Source organism: Pseudopipra pipra, chromosome 7 (genome assembly GCF_036250125.1).
Source record: "Pseudopipra pipra isolate bDixPip1 chromosome 7, bDixPip1.hap1, whole genome shotgun sequence".
NCBI lineage: Eukaryota > Metazoa > Chordata > Aves > Passeriformes > Pipridae > Pseudopipra > Pseudopipra pipra.
Window position 1 is genome coordinate 39,583,162 of NC_087555.1, and position 20,704 is coordinate 39,603,865.

The following is a 20,704-nucleotide window of genomic DNA, read 5'->3' on the forward strand; positions in this document are numbered from 1 at the left end:
ATTGCAAAGCTAAGTCCCAACTCCAGACAAATCTGACTGTAAAACATTAAGAAAAAAAAGATTGCAACAACTGTATGGTGGTTACACAGAGGTCTTTGAAAATGGAGAAGGGTTGTGTTCAAATGAGACAAAAATTATGGTTAAAACTTGCCTGGCTTTCACAAAACAATCTTTAATTTTGCATCTAAACTTAGTCGAGAAGAGACATAAGAGAGTCTGACCTGGTGGCACTGGGAAAATAGAGGTTCCTGGTAGTGGCCAGGTTTGCCAGAGGCACACCGAGGCACACCCAGGGATGTGCTGGGTGAGCTGCTGCCCTCGGGGCTGGTCCAGACCCCAGCTCTGTGCTGGAGATGGCACTGGGCACCAGCACAGCCCCCCTGCCCCAGGCTGCCCCTGGGCTGGGTGAGGGTCCTCAGCCAGGGCTGGGGGCTGCCACAGTGAGGAGGGCTGGGGGGGAAGAGGAGCCCGGTGTGTCTGACTGCACTGCAGAGTCACTGTCCCCCCAGGACGGCTGGACGGCAGCTGGTGAGCCTGGCAGTGCCCACGGTGTGGACAGGCAGGCAACCCCACATCATGCTGACACCTCTGACCTCATGTGTGCCAGACCTACCTGGTGCTGACAGTCACAGCACGGGAGGTGTGAGGGGCAGCAGGGAGGGCTCAGGGTCCTCAGTGCCTTCTCATCTTCATTCCCACACCGTTGTCTGCCCGGGATGCCAGTCCATCCCTGCAGCACGAGTTGGGCACGGACGGTGGCTGTCGGGGCACTGTCAAGCACCAGCACGGATGCACAGCAGAATGGGGGGATTGCCAAGAGTTGTCTCTTACTGTTCCCCAGCCCTGGCCAGTGCCACCCACTGCCAGCTCATTAGGGCGAGCTGACGGCACAGGACACGTGCGCGTCGGCAGCCAGAGGAGCCCCGGCCAGCTCGGGCCGTCCTGTGGTCTGAACACGGTTATAAAGTTGAAGAGAAAATAAGAGGATAACCTTAAAATCAAATGGGTTTGTATTTAGCAAACTGATTATTTATTTTCCTGCACTATGGACACCTCTGCCCCTGTCAAAGCCAAGATGTTAAATTTTCACAGTGTATTATAAATCACGTACAAAAAGGAGAAAAGCAGTGACCTCACGTTGTGTGAAGAGACATGTCTTGGGGGAACAAAATAAACCCAAACCCGGAGAGAAGGTTTGGTGCATTGGGCAATTCCCCCTCAGTTCATAAGTGCATCATGGATTCAAACTCATCGATCCGCTGTTTGGTGTTTCCTTTCCGGATCCTCCGGTAGGAGATTGTGTTGTATCTGGAATAGCTGTGTCTGGAGATGTCATTCTTTTTACCCAGGCTGGGCTGCTCCCCGGGTTTCTCCAGCGGGGAGTTGCAGCCAGGGCTGGCAGGGGCAGAGGGCTCCTTGCAGCTGTCCTGCTGCAGGCGGGACGCCTCGCTGTCCTCCTTCTTGATTTCGATCACCTGAACCTCGTCCTCCTCCGTGTCCTCCTCCTCCGCATCCTCCGCATCCTCCTCGGCCACGTCCCCTCTGGGATCAGCCCTGGCTGCCCGGCTCTCCTCTGCCTCCCCGCTGGGACTGGCTGTCGGCACCGGTGGCTCCCCCGTGCCCACCGGCAGCCCCTCTGTGCCGCCCGGCCCTGCGTGACACGGAGGGTGCAGGTGAGGAGGGGTCGGCACCCCACGGGGAACCCCTGCGGGTTCCGGGGGTGACCCCAGAGCCCCCACCCCCCAGAGGGTGAGGGGAGCCCTGCACCGCCAGGCTGGACCCCTTTCTTAATGCCTCTCTCTGTTCTACCCCCATTCCCACCAAGGGGAGGGAAAGGGAAAGGGAAAGGGAAGGGAAAGGGAAAGGGAAAGGGAAAGGGAAAGGGAAAGGGAAAGGGAAAGGGAAAGGGAAAGGGAAGGGAAAGGAGAAGGGAAAGGAGAAGGGAGCCGTTCTGCAGGCAGTGCCCAGCTGTGCCCCCTGGGACGTGTCCCTCCCTCAGCGGTGGCCGCCCCGGCTGCCAGGGCCATCTCCCATTTGTCCTGTTTGGCACGTCTCTGCCGGTAATGATGCTTTAGTGTCGCAACAAATGGTCTATTCAACATTTTGCCTGTGGGGTCCAGAGTATTAATTAGACTAAATTGGTTGGGTACTAAAAAGCTGCCTGCAATTTCAAGATAAAGTGCTTGTGGTTGGGGGGCGGGGCCGGGGGGAGCCTTGCGAGATCCTTTAATAGGTTTTATTGTGCGCTCCTAAAGCAGCACAGCTGGAATATGGATGTCAGCTCTAAGTGGGAAAGCCTCCACCATGATTCACCTCCTCACAGCCTAGGTGGTTGCTACGAAATATTAATTTGCCCATGACAAATATTCAGATATTTTTCCTTTTCTTAATGAAAGCAGTTTCCGTTTGCAGGGCACAGCCTGTTCCTCTTTTAGAGCCACCTTCAAAGCTCAGGGGAGAGCATCTATAGCAGCCCCTGGCCCTGTGCCCTTGTCCCACCACTGCCAAAGCCAAAGAGACAGGCAGGAGCCCACTGGTGGGAGACACAGAAAGGAATAATGCCTGGAGCCCCCCTTGGAGAAATGTGGCTTCCCTCCTTTAGTAACACTCCATAAAATACTCCTCCTCTAGTAATACTCCATAGAATACTACTCCTTTTGGAGAAGTGGCTGCAGTTTGCAGTGTAATTAAATATGTTAATCTATGTATATAGCCAGTACATTTTAACTCGGGGCCGGGGCGGGCAGTGACCCCCCTGCAGCCCCGCTCACCCAGGACACGGCTGAGGCTCCAGCCCTGGCTCCCACGGATTTCTGCCATTTTCACCCAGAAATGAGCAGAGTGAAACTGAGGAGCAAGTGTTCAGCAGAGCAATTTTCTGCAGATAGCCCCATGGTTCTCTGAAATGGGATTCAACACTTGATAAATCAGGCAGGAAAAGAGTCTGGGTTTTGAGGCCTCCGGCAGCCTCCCAAGGTTCTCCTCTGGGCATGAAGCAGAAGATAGAGCATCCCTCAACCTTACGAAGCTTTTGGGGATCTCCTGGTCAAAGACCCCACGTTGCTTTGATACCCCATGGTCATGGAGATATGCAAAACCTCAGGAAGGAAGACACCAGCCGTGGTTTCTAAGGTGCAGCAACTCCGCATGTGAGAAATGAGTCACTGCTCTCTGGAATAGAAGGGTCTGACCCAATTAAAAAAAATTAATAACCACCTGTATCCACTGACTTTTGAAGGCCACTCATTGCTACGTGTCAGGGAAACCCCACATCAGACAGTGTTTTGCATTACCTTCCCCTGATCCCTGGCCATCGGTCCCTGTGTCCTGGATATCCGCTGCTCCCTGCTGTAGCATCCCATCCTTCTCCTCTCGCTTTTCTTTGGGAAACACAAAGCAGAAGACATGGGCTCATGGAGCAATCAGGTTTTAATGGCTGCAGATTGTCAGATTTTCAGAGCAGATTTAGAAATCGTTCGTTTCTTTAGTTACAAACTAGTCCCTCAAACGTGTCCCCGGAAATACTCTGAGTCCTGTTACAGCTACCGTAGGTTAGGAATTTTGACTCACATGCACAGCATGTCCCGTTATTCATCAGGCTATAGAAAAACCAGAGCTTTTCTCTCCCAACTCTCAAGAGCCAAGCAGCCCCATACGGTACCTCGGCATGGCTTCTCTCCTGCAGAATCCCCCGGAGCGATGTCCTCTGCCAATGAATTTCTGTTTTCCTCCGGAGCTTCCTTTGCAGGTGGAGCATCAGAGCTGGTTTCCACGTTTGCACACGGGACCGTCCCAGCAGATTTTGGTGTCTGGTCGATCCCGCCGATGCCCTGGAGCGGGCCGTCCCCCGGGGGAACGCTCCCGTTGCACGCCGGCATGGTGGCTGCTGCGGGCACTTCTTCTGTCATGCTGAGGGCCGTGTCCTGCCCTGCCGTGCCGTGCCCACCGACGGGGGCCGGGCACTCCGGGGCCCCACTGCTGCGGCCCGGGGTGGGGAGTGCTCTCCTCACCCCTGCGCCCCGGGGTCTGCTCCCCCGCTCCGATGCTCCGGGCGCGTCTCCTGTGCCGGCTCCGCGGCCGCACCATGCGCTGTGCCCGGGGCTTGCCAGCCCAATCAGCACCTCCCTTGTCGCTGAGGCTCTGCCCGTTGCATAATTAAACGCACCATTATAATTTACATAAACAAACAATCTGAAGCAAGGAAGCTTTTGTGCTGGCCCGGAGAGCGGGGCTGTGGGCATGTCAGCCCCGCGGGAATGAACAGGAGTTTGTGCTCCGGGCACAATGGCCCTTTGTGTCCCTGCTGGTCACAGGGACGGCCATTGTTCCGACCCCTAATCCCCGGAGGGTGACCACCTTCCCCAGCGCCCTGCCACCTAACCCGCTTAACATTCCCCGTGGGGTTTGTGCCGCTGAACCTCGCCCTGCTGCGGGCACACAATGGCAGCAGTTTGCCCTGAGGGGGCACAGCCCGGCCGGGCGGGCACATGCCCCGCACACGGCGCGATGCCACGCTCGGCCCACACCCACCCACGTGCCGTGGACAGGCAGCACTGCCCAGAGAAGCTGTGGCTGCCTCTGGGTCCCTGGAAGTGTCCAAGGCCAGGTTGGACGGGGCTTGGAGCAACCTGGGACAGCGGAAGGTGTCCCTGCCCATGGCAGGGGGTGGGACTGCACGGGCTTTAAGGCCCCTCCCAACCCAAACCATTCCATGGCTCTATCAGTGACCATTGCTTGGACCTAAGTCTAGTAGGAGCAAGGAGAGTGTTTTGCAGAGGGAAGCAGGAGGATCACCCGAGCAGCACAAGGGCATTTCTGGCCACAGTTGAACTCGTCTCAACCCTCGTGCCCAAAGCCAGGTTTATGTAAGAGTGTAATCTCCTGCTGTGAATGACATTCTGTGTTTGTACAATGCAACATTTCTGATGTCTTTGGGCTTTAAGGCTTGGAAATCCTCTTGTTGAGTTCAGCCCTTGATTAGAAATGGACCCAAAGTCTTTCCACTGGTTTTGTTCATCTGTTTGTGTCTTTAAATCAACAACTTTTCATTATTGTTTTTAAATGAGTTTGGTGTAATTGATTTATAAAATCCACCCTTTGCTGGCAAAATTTGTCCAAGAAAAATGGATGATGAGGTTTGGAAGTGAGTTGACAACATGGGGCAGTTGGTGCCCTCAGGAGGAGAGGCTGGGTACCCAGCAAGGTCTGGTGGCTGGAGAGGAGAAGGTTCCTTTCGGTCATTATTGAATCACTGAATCATTTGGGTTGGAAAAGCCCTCTGAGATCATCGAGTCCAACCATCTCCCAGCACTGGCCAGGCCACCACTAACCCAGGTCCCCAGGTGCCACATCCACAGGGCTTTTAAATCCCTCCAGGGACAGGGACTCCACCACTGCCCTGGGCAGCTGTGCCAGGGCTGGACAACTTTTTCTGTTAAGGAATTTTCCCTGATATCCAACCTGAACCTCCCCTGGTGCAACCTGAGACTGTGTCCCCTCATCCTGTGACTTGTTCCCCAGGACCAGAGCCCGACCTCCACCTGGCTCCACTCTTCTGTCAGGGAGTTATAAATATCTTTTATATATATATATATAATATATAGGCATATCTTTTTTTTTTTTTTACCAAGCTACTTCCATATCCCTGACTTCTTGATTGCAGAAAGATACTGACAGAATTTTGGGTATTTCCTGGTGCCATCTGTTGGTTACACACCAGCCCTGGAGGAGTCACCTTTCCCAGACGAGCGCCCCATGCTCGAGGCACCATTTGCATCAGTCACATAAACCATCTTCCCTGTCACCTGCGCCACAAGAAGTTTCTGTTCCAGCTGTCCTTTGCTAAAATCTCAGACACAGCACCTGAGCAGCCAGAGGCATCAGGGCACAGCAGGGATCTGATTGTCAGTGAGGAAAACCGTGAGAGTCCACTGCAGAAAGAGGAAGGGGCTGCCATGGCACAGTGTTGGCAGAGTGCCCATGGCAGAGGGGGTTCATCAAGAGATCTTAAAGACCCCTTCCATCCCAAGCCATTCTAGGATTCTGTGTTTGTTGGCAGGGTGTTGGGAGAGCTCTGTAGGCTCCTCTGTCATCAAGTCTCTGCTCCCCAGTTCCTGCTCCAGCCTCAGGTTTCCAGGAGCAGCTGATGCACACACTGGGCAGCCCAGGGGAGCACACGGACCTGCACAGGCTCTGGAGCAGCTCTAGAGCAGAAGCCACATACCCAGGGTCATCATGGGAGATGCCACCTGACAGCCAGGGCAGGATGACAGGCAGGGTGGTATTGGAGCCAAACATTCCCACTCCTGCACATAGCCAGGATGGATTAAGGGATTACATTTGGCTTAAACACCCAGAGGAACACTCCCGTGGATCATGTTAACAAGCTACATCCAAGCATTTGGACTGCATGATCTTAGAGATCCTTTCCAACCTAAATGATACTGTAACTGTGCTTTTCACTCTATCATACCTTCTATATATGAAAAAACGTATCGTGGACTTCCTCTTCAACAGAAAATTTCAGGATTTTAACTTTTCCCCCAGGAAACAGCAGCTGCAGGTTCTTCCCACCACAGGCAGCTGTTTGTAAACAGCTGGGCAAAGCCACCTCTCAAGAGCAGGGAAACATTCCTTTTACACAAACTCAGGGGGGTGGATTTCTGCCTATTCAAGCCTTTAAAGAAGAAAAAGCTTTTATTCTTGCCTATCTGGTGTGGCACAGCAGAGCAGTGAGAGCCAGTCTGAACCAGGAGCACAGCAGCACATTCCTGGATCTATCTGTGGATAAGGTGTGACTCCCCTTTGCCTTGCAGCACTGGGGCAAACTCAGCTGCCTGCGATGACCTCTGTGTGACCTGCCCAGAGCCGAGAGAGCTGGGCACAACCAGCTGCTGCCACACGGGAGCACAGCCCAGCAGCCAACGGGGAAAGGAAGAGCCAGGGGTGGCTGCAGCAACCAGAGGAGCAGAATGGCACGTGGGAGGTGGGATCTGCTGTCCCTGATCACAGAGCAGGATGACACACAGGGGGTAGGGACCCAGTGGGAGGGTCTAGGCACTAGGCAAAACCCAGATGAGCAGGTAAGCACCCTTACAAGGTCAGTCTCTGTAGCATTCAGCAATTAATTCAAATTTAAAAAGCAATAGCACTGTTCAGAGCAGATGCAGTTCTCACTGAAGTAAACTCACATAATCCACTTTGCCAACAGGGGATAAGAGAAGAAAAGGCAGTCCCTTTGCTGTTGGGAATAAGAAGAGAAAAGGTTTCTCTTGGCTGTTGAGTCTCCAACACTCCCATGATCAGTGAGAACCCCTCCACTGCTGGAGGTCCAGAGCACCTGGAGCCCCAACCCCAAACCCTGGCATCACCACATCACACTGCCTGTACACCCCCCCTCCTCCTGCCCTGCTCCCAGCAGGCAGAGCAGGATCCTCCTGGAGTCCTCTCTGCAAGGAGAAATGCTTTTTACAGAGCTGTAGCAGTTGCTTTGCTCTCTGAGCAGTCAGGTTGGTCTGTGAGCTCCTTCCTCCCCCCAGGCTGGGGCCCTGCAGAGCTCAGTGCCCACACAGGCACTTGTCACCCACATCCTGTTTGTGACCGTGGCTGTGTCACACTGTCATCTTGCAGCACCCAAAGCGTGCTCTCACCACTGCTGGGAGGGCATCACTTGTTTGGTCTTTCTTGAGAGAGACTTTCCACACTCACAGCAAGCCCGAGTCTCCCAAGGTGTGGCAAATTAACCTTCCAAATCAAAGGAATCACAACTTCAGACTGTAAAGCTTCAGTAATTTAAGGTCCCTTTCTCAGTGCTGCAGCTGTTCATTCTCTTTGGGCAGTGTACCTACCCTCACCAGATGTTCTGGTTTTTCTGTCCCAGTTGCTTTCAGACACCCCTACATCTGCCTTTAAGTCAACATTTTGGGCAAATAGAACCAATCTCTCCTTTTTTTTCCTCCTTTTAGCTGGTGCCACTGGCAACAAAAAGTAAAATTTTCTTGAGACAGCAAATCACGGGCAAAAAATTTGATGCCTAGTGATGAGCTCCAGAGTCCACCTGAAATGCCCCAGCCTGGGCTGGGGATGGGCATCAGCTCCATGTGGGTGTTGGAGCAGAGCCCCACTCTGGGCCCAGGGGCTGGGGTGGATTCACAGCAGGGGAGCTCCCAGACTGAACTGCAGACCCTCAGTCTAACAACACGGACAGGACATCTTCCCACATGTACAGACTGCATGAGCTGCCCTCCTGATTGTCCTCTGGCTCCCCTGAGTGCCCTCCAGGTCTCCTGGCTGCTCTCCAGGTCCTCTGACTGACCTCCAAGTCCCCTGAGTGCCCTCCAGGTCCTCTGACTGACCTCCAAGTCCCCCGAGTGCCCTCCAGCTCTCCCAGAGACCTGCTGTATTTCCAGCTACTTACTCATTTCCAGAGGCCAGTACTGGCTCTGCTGGCTTAGCAGCGTTCATGCCTTAGAGGAGTGTTGGGAACAGGCTGTGTCTGTTTGGAGCTCATCTCAGAGGGAAGCTGTTGGATTTATCCTGCAGTTCCTGACAAGCCCAGGAAGCCCTGGCACAGTGGTACCCAGGGTACAGCCACTCGGGCTGCCCGGGCAAGAGGCGAGTGAGTCACACAAGGTCTTTGAATCATATCAAAATGCTTCCAGTTGTATTTGAAAAACATCATTAGGCTGCTCGGGCTGAACAAACAGCCTGTTTCTGTACACTGAGAGGGAGGGAAAATTTCCCTTTTCCCCCACATCCGTGCCCATAGTTATTGAATCACTTCCCACACACTCTCACACCATCCTTGCTGCCTGAGGCCTCTGATCCTGGAGAAATGTGGGCAGATAATGGTCCTCCTGCTGTGAGCAGTGGGAACACAGGCCCAAGGGGCAGCTCCTGCAGCCCCTGGAGTGCTGAGGGAGCAGATTGCGAGCACGGCATTCCAGGAAGGTCGCTGAGACCCACTGACCTGCCACTGCAGCCAGCACAGAGCAGTCCTGCTCATCCCTGCAGGACAAGGCTGTGTCTTTACTTCTCTTGCCTTAAAGAGTTCCATATCTGCTGGACACACGGAGCTGCTGGGGCAGCAGCACACAGACACCACTGTCTTCCTCTGCACTAGCTCTGCAGAAGAACCTGGGGGCATGTACATGCTCAGGAGGGTCCTTTCCACCTCAAATCCCCTGGAATAAGACAGCTTGGCATGACATGGAATATCAACACCTGGCAGAGATTGCAGCTGGTCAGATGAAACCGATACACCAGGTTATTGCAGGGTTTGTACCAAGGCTGCCAGGAGATGCCAGAACATCACTGCCTGGGCTCTCTTTGCCTGCTCAGGGCTCCCTCCTCTTCCCAACGTGACTCTGTCACTGGTTTTAGTAGAAGCACTTGCTTTATTAAAGACCTTTGGAAGCCACTGACTCCAGTAACAGGAAATAAATAGCTATCAATTTTGCATTCAATTAAAAACTCTTATTAACACTAAAGTTCGCTGAGGAAGTTCTGCAAAGGTTCTTCACATTTCTCACGTTAATGAAGAGGTCCACAGCGTGCCCTGATTAAAAATGAAAATAATTAAACGCCCAGAGCCGTGTAAATCTCATCAGTGCTGTTGTCTGCAGGAGTGCCCTGCCGTGCCACCGCCCTTCACCCACGGAGTGCCCGGGGCGAGGGGCGGCCTCGGTCCCACGGGCAGAGCCCGGACATCGAGGGTGACACGTGTGACGTCAGACACGACTTTCTTCCTCTTCCACCGCCCGGTGAAACCCTGGAATGAATTTCAGAAGATGCTTCCGGACACTGGCTCTCCTGCTTTTCCGCGGGAGGGTCCCAAAACTACTGGAGTAGCTGCTGCTCTCCCAGAGCGGGGACATGGAGCCGCTGCTGGCCAGGCTGATGCTGCGGTTCCTGCGCAGGGAGCACCTCCCGGCGGCACCGTCCCCGTCCCTGGGGAACACACAGTCATCGTCCACGCTGGACTGGCGGCTCAGGCTCTCTGCAGCCGAGTCCTCGAAGGCGCTGCCCTGGAAGAAGCTGTCCTCGCTGCCCACCGTCATCGAGCTCAGCCGGCTGCGGGAGCTGCTCTCGCTGGAGAAGCGGGGCTTGCTCGGGAAGAGGGGTCCTGGCGAGCTGCAGCCGCCGCACGAGCTGGGCTCTTCCAGGTCCAGCGCGCCCAGCAGAGCGTTGTCGTTCGCCTTCCCTGGAAGCAGGAGCCAGAGAGGAGCGTCAGTCAGCGGCACCCGCCGCGGCCGGGGGCAGGACGCCTGTGCCACGGCAGCACGGGGAAGGGTCATACCCAGCCCCTGGCACACGGAGCAGCCCCTTTCCACATGGGAAACTGTTTCTGGCTGCGAGGTGCTTCCCACAGAGTGGGGATTGCAGAATCAAACCAGCTCCCTGGGCAGCCCATAGAAAACCCAACCAAACCTCCGCCCTGATAAACCCAAATTAAGAATGGAAAAAAGCTTCGCCACCCACATAAACTCATTTCCTAGGACTGACACAAAGACACCTTGGTCTGCATCAGTCAAAGCAGCATCAAAGCTCGTTACTGTCGGGACAAAAGCGCTGCCAGGGCCAGCCCCACGCCTTCATCAGGAGGGGGGAAGGAAGCAAGAGGCGGATTGCAGAAGTGCCGTTTCCGCGGCAGCCGGGACGTACCGTGCAGCAAGTGCCGCTCCCGGGCCAGCAGCGCCCGCAGCTCCCCCCACCGCTGGTGCAGCGCTTGCTGGGGAGGAGAAGGAAGAGGCTCCGTCACTTCGCAGAAGCACAAAGCACTTGTCAAGAAAACAGTCTCTAAACAGTGCAGGTCACGTCCAGGAAACGCTTGTGTGTCTAGCTTTTACTGTGACGGTTTTACCGGACTGCAGCACATTTCTTCCGTAAAATATGAGTTTGCTTGTGCTCAGAGTGCTCTGGCTGAGGTACTGGCCATGTCTAACTTAGAAGGAAGCAGCCTGAAACCTGGAGAGCATGCAGCCCGTCTTCAGACAGTGCCAGCACTCCTCCACAGCCCCAGAGACCCCACTGGGAATGGGCACCCTGCTCCTCTTCCCTGAGTTCCACAGCCCTCCCCAGCTCCAGACCCCCACTGGGAAGGGACACCCCACTCCTCCTCCCTGGGTCCTGCAGGGTAGCAAGGGGGGGGGCACAGCCAACCATTCCTTCCCTGTGTTGGGAACACACCCGGAGCATCCTTACAGCCTCCCAGGACCACGAGCCACCCAACACCCCACAATGGTTCCCTTCTCTCTGTGGCAGGTCAGCTCTTGGTGTATGATAAATCACGGCAGAGTTGATTAAAAACACCAACCAAACAGGTGAGACTGTGCCTGGGGACAGTCACAGGAGGCCCCTCCCCACAGATCTGATGAACCCCGTGCAGCTGGACATTCCTACAGCCAAACTGACCAGCATAAGCTATCCTGGGCAGTCCTGGGATTGCAGCCACATTTCTTCTCTATGCCCGACTTTGGAAAAATAATATCACAGGGACTAGGGCTAGGGGTGCTGGGGGTGATGGCTGCAGGGGACCCATTGGGTGTAAGCCCCTGCCAGGATCCTCAGTCCCATGGACACACACCTGACCCCATTGACCGTGACATGTCTGCATCAACAGCAGAATAACTAATTAATTACATTACCTTGAGTACCTGCAGCTTGGCCTCCAGCTCCATTTTCCGCAGGAACAAGGCCCCATTGACCGTCTCCAGCCTGTGGAGAACAGGTGATGGTGGCCCCAACATGCAGAGGCTCTGCCCAGCCCAGCCCTCGGGGATTTCGGCCTCTGAGACAGCGCAGGGCTGGGGGTACCACGAGGAGCTCTGCCGGCTTCAGCAGGAGAGGATACGAAGCCAGATCCCATCTGAAGGAGGGACACCCACCTCAAGTAGTTCCCTGAAGACTTTATCAAGTCCACTATCTGCTTGTGCCCAAAGCCCTCGGTGTTGACGCCGTTGATGCTGACGAGGATGTCGCCTGTTGGAGACACGGAGGCCAAAATGAGCATCCACGGCCCGTGCACGTCTTCCAGCTGCTCCACAATAACAGTGACAGGGAGAAAGGAGGGTAAGGCCTCCCGTGGCAGCAAAACCCATGGATAGTTACCAGTCTGTAGGCCAGAGAGATGGGCAGGACTTTCCTCTTGAATTTTGCAGATGCAAGTGCACACCTCCAAGGAGAAATCATTTTGGTTTGGAAACCTAACGGTCTGTTAATGCCAAAGGGACAGAGTTACCAATACTGGAGCCATTAAAACCATTTAAAATTCAATAGTCTTTTACATTTTTTCAGTGAGAGGGCTGTGATAAGCCTCAAAATGTTATAACCCAACAATTAGAAATGTATTTGTACAGCAGAGAACAGCAGACATCTGACAGGTTCCTGTACACCGTGTTTGCAAAAAAATAGACTAATTTTAAAGCAAGTTTGTTATTCAGTATTAAAAACTCAGTAACTTCAACAAAAAATATCTGTCAGCATGGGTGGGGATGGCTTTCTGGAAGGATGTCTCGTTCCCAGGCATGGGAAGGTGGTAGGATGGGACAGAGGCTTTGCAAGAGTTTGACTCCTCCTCCCTGGGAATGCTGTGTGGAGTCAGCTTCTGCTGCCAGAGAGCTCAGTTTGCAATGGCAACCAAAAAGAAAGAAGAGTTGAACCTACTCTTGCTATTTTGGCCTCCGAAACTCATCATCCACACACATCCCTGCACCCCTCAAAAGTGCTTTTTGTTCTTGACTTACGTATTTAAATATACATCAAGTAGCTCTAAGCATAAATCCCTCCTGTGGTTTTGGGTGCTGACATGAACTTAGAGAAATGCAAAAGCTGTCACCACAGCCCCCCCCGGATCTTGCAAGAGAGGAAAACATCCCCTGGTGTCACGCAAACACCTCGGCACATCTGCCTCCTGCACTGAGCACTGAGGCTGAGCTCCCTGGAAACCCACGGCTGCTCCACCAAACCCAGGCTGAACAACTCACACTGCATTCCCAATTTCCTCAGTCAGTGTGAAACAAAGGGATGGAGACCGGGTGAGTTCAGAGCTCATCTGGCCAAATCCCCCCAACACAGGATTCCAGCCCCTGGGCCAGCAGTAAGACTTCTGATTAAACTACGGGCAGCGAGTGAAGCCTGAGCTCCCTGCAGATGTAGACCTCAAGTTTCACATCATCTTATTCTGTTTTGCCTAAATTTAACTCATAGTAATGAAAGTACAGCTTCTAAGTAATGGTTATCCTCAGTGTCAGAGGCTGCCTTTCCACGGCCCAGACCTTCTATGAAGTGCTCACGCTAAATGTGCGTTCGGGAAGAAAATGTGCCAGGAACAATTATTTTTAATCAGAATGTCACACACAATGAAAATCTGCCCTGACAGTTTACACAAAAGCCCAATAATCGACTCAATTATCCTCCCTTCTGAAAGCTCTGCTCTGTTCACGAGCCGAGCACTGCCCTGCTCATTAGTCACAGACCCAAACTGGGCAAAGTTAAGCTTTCCTAATGCACTGATTTCCCTGAAAATACCGCTTCTCCCTGGGAGAGTGCTTTGGAGGTGCCCTGCTGCTGGCAGGCAGATCCCACTGCTCCCAAACTACATCCCTTTATTCCTGGGATAATTTTTAGCTACAGCCAGGATTTTGGTTGGCCTGGTGATCTAGGAAGTTACCTTTCTCACAAAAACCTATGGAAAAAGTCTCCCACTAGCTGTACTCCTGATAAAATTCTGGTTTTCCTATCTGATGATTTACTGACTTCTACATTGAACAGAATATCTTCCTATATGATTTAGCCCCCTCCAAAAGTTATGCTTAGTAGTCATTTATTGAAAAATACACCAGTATTTTGCATCTTCAAAAGTACCTACCTCTCTATGTATGTGAAGGGAGGTAGCAAAAAGCCAGTATAAGGTATTTTTTGAAGAGAGTTTTTTTATTTCTCTCCTTTTATATGACAACATTTTCATATACAATTCTGAAAAAAATGTTCACTTATGGAGGCAAGAAGGCACTGCCATCACCTCTTATGTGGATTTGGATGGGATTTCTCCTACATTCAACACTCTGATTTGTGAGAATGCCAGAAATTCTCATCTGTGACCTTTGCTACGAAAAAATCCTTGGAAAAACATCCCAGTTCTATATCAGTGCTATAAGCTCTTCCAATTTCACAGAATCTGACAGTCACTTTCCTCTGCTCTGGGCTGCCTTAACCTGATTTTAAGGATGTGACACTTAAGACTCTGCACCACATTTTTTTTTTAATGAATCATCGTATCATTTAAGTCTTACCTGGATTTCAAACCCAAACGTCTCTTTATCTTCTTTCAATATTGCAACGAGGTGCCTGTAGGAAGAACACACACAGCTCCGTGTGAACATGGGGTGACACGCTCTGTGCACCTGCATGTCCAACCAAAACCATTGTGTTCCCACCGTCACCCCTCCCTGGGCCTGTGGGGTGTCCCCACGCCGTCCCTCTGATGGAGCAGTGCTGGTGCTGCCTCTTTCCTTACTCAAATAAACTAAAGGTCACCTGCATTACCCAGGTACTGGCTACTGGTCTCTGCCTTGCACCCTGATCCCACTTGAGCTGGGAAGATTCCCAGGACACATTTCATGCAGAGTAAACAATAACAGTGACTCTAGAATCATAGAATCGTACCTTTGCGGCCTGGAGGAGTCACCCGAGGAGCTGGATCTGGCTAAGGCAAGCTGTGACCAGAAGTGGGAGAGGACAGGGATCAGTAGGTCTGTGGCTCTTGGAGGCACACAGCTAAAATCAGTAGTTTAGAGAAAAGCTAAAAGCAGCTGGTGGCATCCCACAGACCTTGCACCAACACAGCCTCTGCCTCAAATGGGAACTTGAACTTTCTGACCAGGAGGAAAAGCACCCAGAGGTCAAAGTCACCTGTCAGATGCTGACACTGAGCTCAGTGCTCAAATCACTTCTCCGTTGTACCAAGAGCTCACCTCATTTTTGTACCTTTCCTCTAAAAGTCTGTGGGCATTTATGAACCGAGCACCTGCCAGGAGAGGCATAAAGCACCCAGGTGAGTGCAGACAGCGAGCTCTGAGGTGTCTCGTGGCAGCTGCACAGCATTTCCCAGCCAGACACGGACACCCAAGATCCCTGCTTCAGGCAGTGCCTGGAGAGGTCTCTGAGAAAAGTCAGGATCATTGATTCTTCCCATAAAATTGAACCAGGAACAAGGAATGACAATATCAGTGAAAAGTCTGTAGCTGAAACAGCCAATGCCTCAGGCTCAGCAGGATCAAATGGTGCCACAGTGTGATCTCCTACAGAAACAGCGACTTCACCGGCGTGCAGTTACTTGTCGAGGGACAAGGAGAGGAGGGAGAGGCCACGTGTGTAAGAACCCACTGCAGAGAAGGTGGGAGGGCTGGAAGAGGCACACAGGGTGATGGACCCTGCACAGGGGACGGGCCCTGCAGTGTGCCCTTGGTTCTGAAGTGTGTTGTAACTCAGCTTTGCCAGCCACAGCCACAACAGAGCCGTCACCACCACCCTGCCCTGCCAGCAGCCACCACCACACTGAGGGGGACAAGTCACAGCCAGGGTGGGTCCATCACACCAAGGGCTGCTCTGCCACACCGAGGGCAGCTCCACCACAGCCGTGGGAGCTGGTGCCACCCAGCACCAGCATTCCCAGGACCAGCCTGGCTCTGGCTTTCCCTTATGTCCCTACATGTACCAAGAAAAGGATGAAGTGTGTTTCTGTGGCTGAACAAAGTGAAACCTTAAGTGCACAGATATTACACACTACTTTTCTGATCCTAATTTCAGACTATAATGTGTGTCAAACGCTTTCTATTCAGGCTTCTTCATGTCAGACAAAAAGTCCAGAGCTGGAACTGCTCAGTTGATGGTTCTCAGCCTCAGCAGGACAGTCCTGTGGGAATCCCACAACAAGCTGCAGCAATATGGTGCTCTCTGCTGTACTGGGGGGAAAGCCCAGCAAAAGAGACAGCCCAAACAGCCCCAATAGTTGTACAGAAACACCCCCAAATCCAGATGGAAACAGCTCCTGGTGGGTGCTCTCTGTCAGCACTGCAGAGCAGAGGGCAGTGGTCAGGCTGCTAGACTGAGGGAAATGCACATTTAAGGGAGTACCCAGGCAGCACGAGCCCCTCTGGCTCTCAGAGGGGCTGGAAATGGAGAAGGAGCTGACCCAGGGCTGGATCTCGGCTGCTGCCGCCCTTCACATCCCGAGCCCACAGGCAGGGCAGGACACCCCGCCACTCGCTGCTCACGGAGCTTCCCACACTGCCAGCACTGCCAAGATCCCATCACCCCCCCAAACGGGCCCAGCCAACGGCACCCGGCAGTCATCCTTCCAGCACCCCGACACCGGGGGCCACAGGGAGCCTGCCCGGTCGCTGCTGGGTCACACCCGGGAGGCAGGAGGAGCCCCGGCCCCCGCAGCCAGCCCCTACCTGTTTGCGCCCGCGGGGCAGCGTCCCCACCGCGCTGGCCAAGTGCTGCATCCTCCGGCCGGCCGAGGACAGCGCCTGCTCCCCGTCGGGGCTGCAGCCCACGGTGCTGGCGGTGTGGCTCTGCTGCAGGAGCCGCCTGAGGGCCATGGCGAGGGGCTCAGAGCGGCCCTGCCAAGCCCTGCGCCATGGCACGGAACTGCGCCCGCTGCCACCCACCAGGGTGAGAGCGGAAAGGCCTCCACGTGACCTGTGGTTTAGGTGCATGTTACACAAATCCCTCCTAGCAGAGCCCCAGGCTCTCGGTGTGCCTTGTGCTCACAGGGGAGTTAAGAATTAGGCTTGGCAGTTACAGAAATCTGCTTAATTTTTCCATTCCTGCACACAGCGATTCTCACCAACAGCTGCTGCTCTGCCAGGATTTGTCCTCATGGCCCTGCCTGCCTCAGGCACTCATCCGAACTCAACCTGCACATTCTCTGACTTGCTCGGCATTTCTGGCATCCCTAGAATCACCTTTTGGCAAAGATGGGGAAAATAACACTGCTTTTGGCTAATGGTGTCAGTGCAGGACTTCCAGTTCCGGAGAGGGAAATGAGAGCTGAAGGCCGAGAGCAGGAGCTGAAAACGTGGCAGAGCGAGGGCAGAGCAATGCCCTCAGCACAGCACTTGGCTCACAGCGGGGAGCAAGGACTTATCTGGCACGGCAGGTCTGGGGACACACAGCAAAGTCAACTGAGGGGCTTCAGGAAGGGACAGAAGGGGCTGCCACAGCAGGGCCCAGGCAGGCACAGTGCCAGGGACAGCCTGGCCAGATGTCATCCCTGCACCTGTCCCAGATGGCCAGGCCCGAGGAAGATGCAGGGGTGACAGGGGGGTGAAGAGGAGGGCAGGCACACTGTGCCCAGACAGGGGCACACATTGAATCCACCAGTGCAGGGGGGGTGGTCACACCCCCAGGTGCCCTGCAGTCCCTCCCTAGGTGTTGGCATGATATGCCAGCAGCCAGGGAGCCACCAGGGCCACTAAGCCATTGGTCCATCCCAGAGCAGAGTGATCCCAACCAGAGTCTCGCTCTGATCTGCACCAGCCAGAGCATGGACCAACTGCCCAGCAGTCATCCTAAAATCAAGTTTTGCAAGGGGTTCCTGTCTTGCAAAGGATTTTGTCCCAGCAGCAAATATGTTGAGGAGGATTTATGAGTCTGAGAACTTCTGGCAGGGTTGTTTTTTCTCTGCAGTTATTGTTTGTTGTCAATTCATTGTAGCTTTGAATAAGCTTTGGATTCCCTGATCCTGGGTGTGATGGAGAAGCATGGGAAGCAGCCCCAGGCCTGGATGGGACACAGGGGTGGCTGCCTGTCCCCACTGCCCCTAGGTCACAGGTCAGCAATGCAGAAGGAGGACAGGCAGGCAGCAGCACAGCTTGCCAACCCTGGCAGTCACCCCAGTCGAGTCCTAAACACCCACAGAGCAGAGGCCACCCCTGGCATGCAGCCCTGCAGCCATGGCTGGAGCCCTGGGTCCCAGCCACTGGCACTGCTGGCTGTCAGTGACCTGGAGCAGCCGCTGGCACAGGCTGGACAGCCCAACAGACTCATCTGAAACACACTGTGCCGTTTTTTGTTGAGACAGATGGACAAATACCAGGGACTGCAACTGCACAAAGCAGCCAGAGTTGGCCCTGGCTTGCATGTGAACCTTGCATGGGGAAAAGCAGGACCACTGCTATCAACATAGAGAAGTAATACAAATGTACAAGTTACAGTCATTTTCTGAGTAAAGCCTTTTTCTTCACCTTTTCAAGATAGTGCTGCACACACCTGGGACCCCCAGTCCTGGGAGGAAAGGCTGGCAGGGGCACAGGGGGGCAGCCAGGACTGCGGGGTGAGGGGGTTCTGTCTCTGCCAGCCATGAGGAAGTTCAGTGCAGGCTGGCAAGTGCTGTCACGACAGCTCAACACAGAGGTGCAGGGATGGGTGTCCATGGAGGAGGTGCCTGACATTTGCTGGTGCAGAGGAGCTCTTAGTGCCAGGAAAATGTTGGCATGGTGATCCAGGGGATCCACTCATTGCCCTGGATGGCTGAAGTGTCAGTACATCCCCATCCTAAACGTTCATCCCTCAAAAACCTGGCATCTTGCAGCAGAGAAACATCCTGTCAGGAAACATCTGCTCCACACACCTGGAGGAGAATTGGTGGCTGATGTGTAGAGGAGTCCCTGCAGTCCCTGTGCCTCGATGGGGACAGGGAAGTGTTGCACACCACAGCAGCTCTGCAGCAACGAGTTTAAAGATCTGTCCTTCATCTCCAGTTCCTTGGGGGAACCCCTCTGGGTTAAGGTGCAGAAAATAGATGTTTAAAAAGCACTGCAGGAGAGGGGGAAAGCTCTCTCCTTTTTCCTGAGAGAAGCAGCTGTAGCCCAGAGGGGCATCTCCTCACTTGCACGCTGAGCAATGCGGAGAGCGGGTGACCCAAAGCCGCTTCCCCTTTTCCTGCTCACGGTCCCCCCGGTGAGTGCTTTGGTAACAAACAAAGCACATTTCGGTTCCTCCGGCAGCCCTCTCTGACGTTCCTGAAACCCAGTGACTCATCTGTAAACAAGCTGAGGGCAGAAACAAATGAAACCTCCCCTCAGAGCACAAAGCAGGACCTTGGTGCGAGCTGCCCCAGCAGCCCCGCGCCCGCTCTGCTGACCCGCGCACCACACCATCCACACACCCCGCACCCGAGCAGGCATCCCACACCCCCACGATGAACCCCACACCCCTGCCAGGCACCCCACACCCCTGGCACACACCCCACACCCCGACAGTGAACACCACATCCCGACACACACCCCACACCCCCGGCACACACCCCACACCCCCACAGTGAACACCACATCCCGACACACACCCCACACCCCCACAGTGAACCCCCCACCCCGGCACACACCCCACACCCCCACAACGAACCCCACACCCCGGCACGCCCCCTCCCTCGCAGCCCGCCTGCCCCTCGGCGGCCCCGCTCAGAGCCGGCCGGAGCCGAGGCGGAGGCAGAGCGGAGCACGAGTAGACCCCGCTGGGATCACAGGGATGCCCTGCCCCGGCCTCCTCCCCAGCACGGCGCTCGCTCCGTGTCAGGGCCCGAGCGATGGCACATCTCCCGCTAGACCAGGTCGATCCAAGCCCGGTCCAACCTGACCTTGAAAGCTTCCAGGGGTGGAACACCCATTCCTCCAAGGCTACAGAGCCTTCAGGGTTTCTGCCCACACTCACCTTACCAGGGCAGAAGGAAGGAGAGAGGAGCCATCCTCTGCAGGACACAAACCCCCGGGAGCTGGCTCCTCTCCTGTGCTACCAGCTGTGCTCCAATGGCTCCTGGGGAGTCGGTTTACCTAACAGGGTAACGAGGAATTATCCCAAACCCTCCACCGAGCGATTTCTCATGAACACCTCTCCCCAGGTGACAGCCCGTGGTGTTCTGCTGCCACCGAGCCGGGATGCAGCGGCCAGGGCACAGCACCCACCTGGCTCACAGGGGCAGCTCCTCCTCCACCCAGGTGTGCTGGAGAAGGGTGTTTCTGGGAAACAGGAATTTCCCAGGCTGCTGGAAACGCAGCACTGCTCTCCCGTGCGACAGACGCCCACCCGGCGCGGCGGTGGCCAGGGGATGGCAGCCGATGTTCACCGATGAGCCACCGGCTGCTGCCGTTCCGTCGGGATCCGCTCCAGAGCCCCGACTGCCAAACCTGCACAGCCAGCACCGTGGAATGCCGCCTTCCAGGAGATACACTGGGACCAAAGAGCAAGAATTCACAAGTAATTGCTATAATACAGTGGTCTTTTTAAGGAAAAAAAATAAAAGCCCACAGTTTCTTTCAAAAGCCACAAAAGTTTCTTGGGTCACAGCGTGGTAGATTTCATTTTGACATGCCTGAAATTCAAATAAAACCTGATTTAAACCCCCAGATTGTGGCTATGTCAGGGGCATTTTCAAGCACACAGACTAGCACTGAGGTGCTCAGGGTGAGCAGGTCCCACTCAGGTGGGACAGCATGGGCCGTGTCCCAGGCAGGGAAGCAGGAGGGCACAGGGAGTGCTCCAGCTCAGCACCAGGGCCTGCAGCTGTTCCCACCTCGGCCAGAACAAGCACAGCTGGCAGCAGGAGCTGGATGCTCGTGTGTCACCGTGTCCAACAAACACCAGGACAAGCAGGTGCCAGAAGGAGCAGAGCTCTTGCCCCAGCACTGCCCACCAGCACAGC

At 54.4% G+C, this 20,704-nt stretch overlaps 2 protein-coding genes across 4 annotated transcripts; both read right to left on the reverse strand.

Annotated features, from left to right (window-relative positions):
* Positions 1 to 1,007: 1,007 nt before the first annotated feature.
* On the reverse strand, positions 1,008 to 4,119 carry ERMN (ermin). Its single transcript, XM_064661768.1, has 3 exons — positions 3,662 to 4,119; positions 3,294 to 3,380; positions 1,008 to 1,651 (listed from the first exon to the last, which is right to left on the reverse strand). Exons 1-3 carry the CDS (start codon positions 3,906 to 3,908, stop codon positions 1,224 to 1,226), a joined length of 762 nt encoding a protein of 253 aa, XP_064517838.1. The 5' UTR covers positions 3,909 to 4,119; the 3' UTR covers positions 1,008 to 1,223.
* Positions 4,120 to 9,375: 5,256 nt separating this feature from the next.
* On the reverse strand, positions 9,376 to 20,481 carry CYTIP (cytohesin 1 interacting protein). Of its 3 annotated transcripts, XM_064661772.1 has the most exons (10): positions 19,968 to 20,481; positions 19,717 to 19,835; positions 16,458 to 19,058; positions 14,665 to 14,714; positions 14,292 to 14,346; positions 12,109 to 12,211; positions 11,886 to 11,979; positions 11,646 to 11,715; positions 10,663 to 10,729; positions 9,376 to 10,201 (listed from the first exon to the last, which is right to left on the reverse strand). In XM_064661772.1, the coding sequence occupies exons 3-10, from the start codon at positions 16,719 to 16,721 to the stop codon at positions 9,729 to 9,731; spliced, it is 1,176 nt and encodes a 391-aa protein (XP_064517842.1). In that variant the 5' UTR covers positions 16,722 to 19,058; positions 19,717 to 19,835; positions 19,968 to 20,481; the 3' UTR covers positions 9,376 to 9,728. The 3 variants fall into 3 exon arrangements, with proteins under 3 accessions (XP_064517842.1, XP_064517843.1, XP_064517841.1); XM_064661773.1 differs by lacking the exon at positions 19,717 to 19,835; XM_064661771.1 differs by having other exon boundaries at positions 19,717 to 20,481.
* Between the last annotated feature and the right edge of the window lie 223 nt (positions 20,482 to 20,704).

Excerpts from the sequence above, each read along its gene's own strand:
- CYTIP (XM_064661773.1), bottom strand. The coding sequence starts at position 16,721 with ATGCACCTAAACCACAGGTCACGTGGAGGCCTTTCCGCTCTCACCCTG. Across the intron at positions 14,715-16,457 it reads TGCCCCGCGGGCGCAAACAG|CTTGCCTTAGCCAGATCCAG; the intron begins GTAGGGGCTGGC and ends TTCTGGTCACAG. Across the intron at positions 11,980-12,108 it reads TCTCTCTGGCCTACAGACTG|GCGACATCCTCGTCAGCATC; the intron begins GTAACTATCCAT and ends TGTCTCCAACAG.
- ERMN (XM_064661768.1), bottom strand. The coding sequence starts at position 3,908 with ATGACAGAAGAAGTGCCCGCAGCAGCCACCATGCCGGCGTGCAACGGG. Across the intron at positions 3,381-3,661 it reads AGGAGAGAAGCCATGCCGAG|AAAAGCGAGAGGAGAAGGAT; the intron begins GTACCGTATGGG and ends TGTTTCCCAAAG. Across the intron at positions 1,652-3,293 it reads TGGCCAGGGATCAGGGGAAG|GGCCGGGCGGCACAGAGGGG; the intron begins GTAATGCAAAAC and ends CGTGTCACGCAG.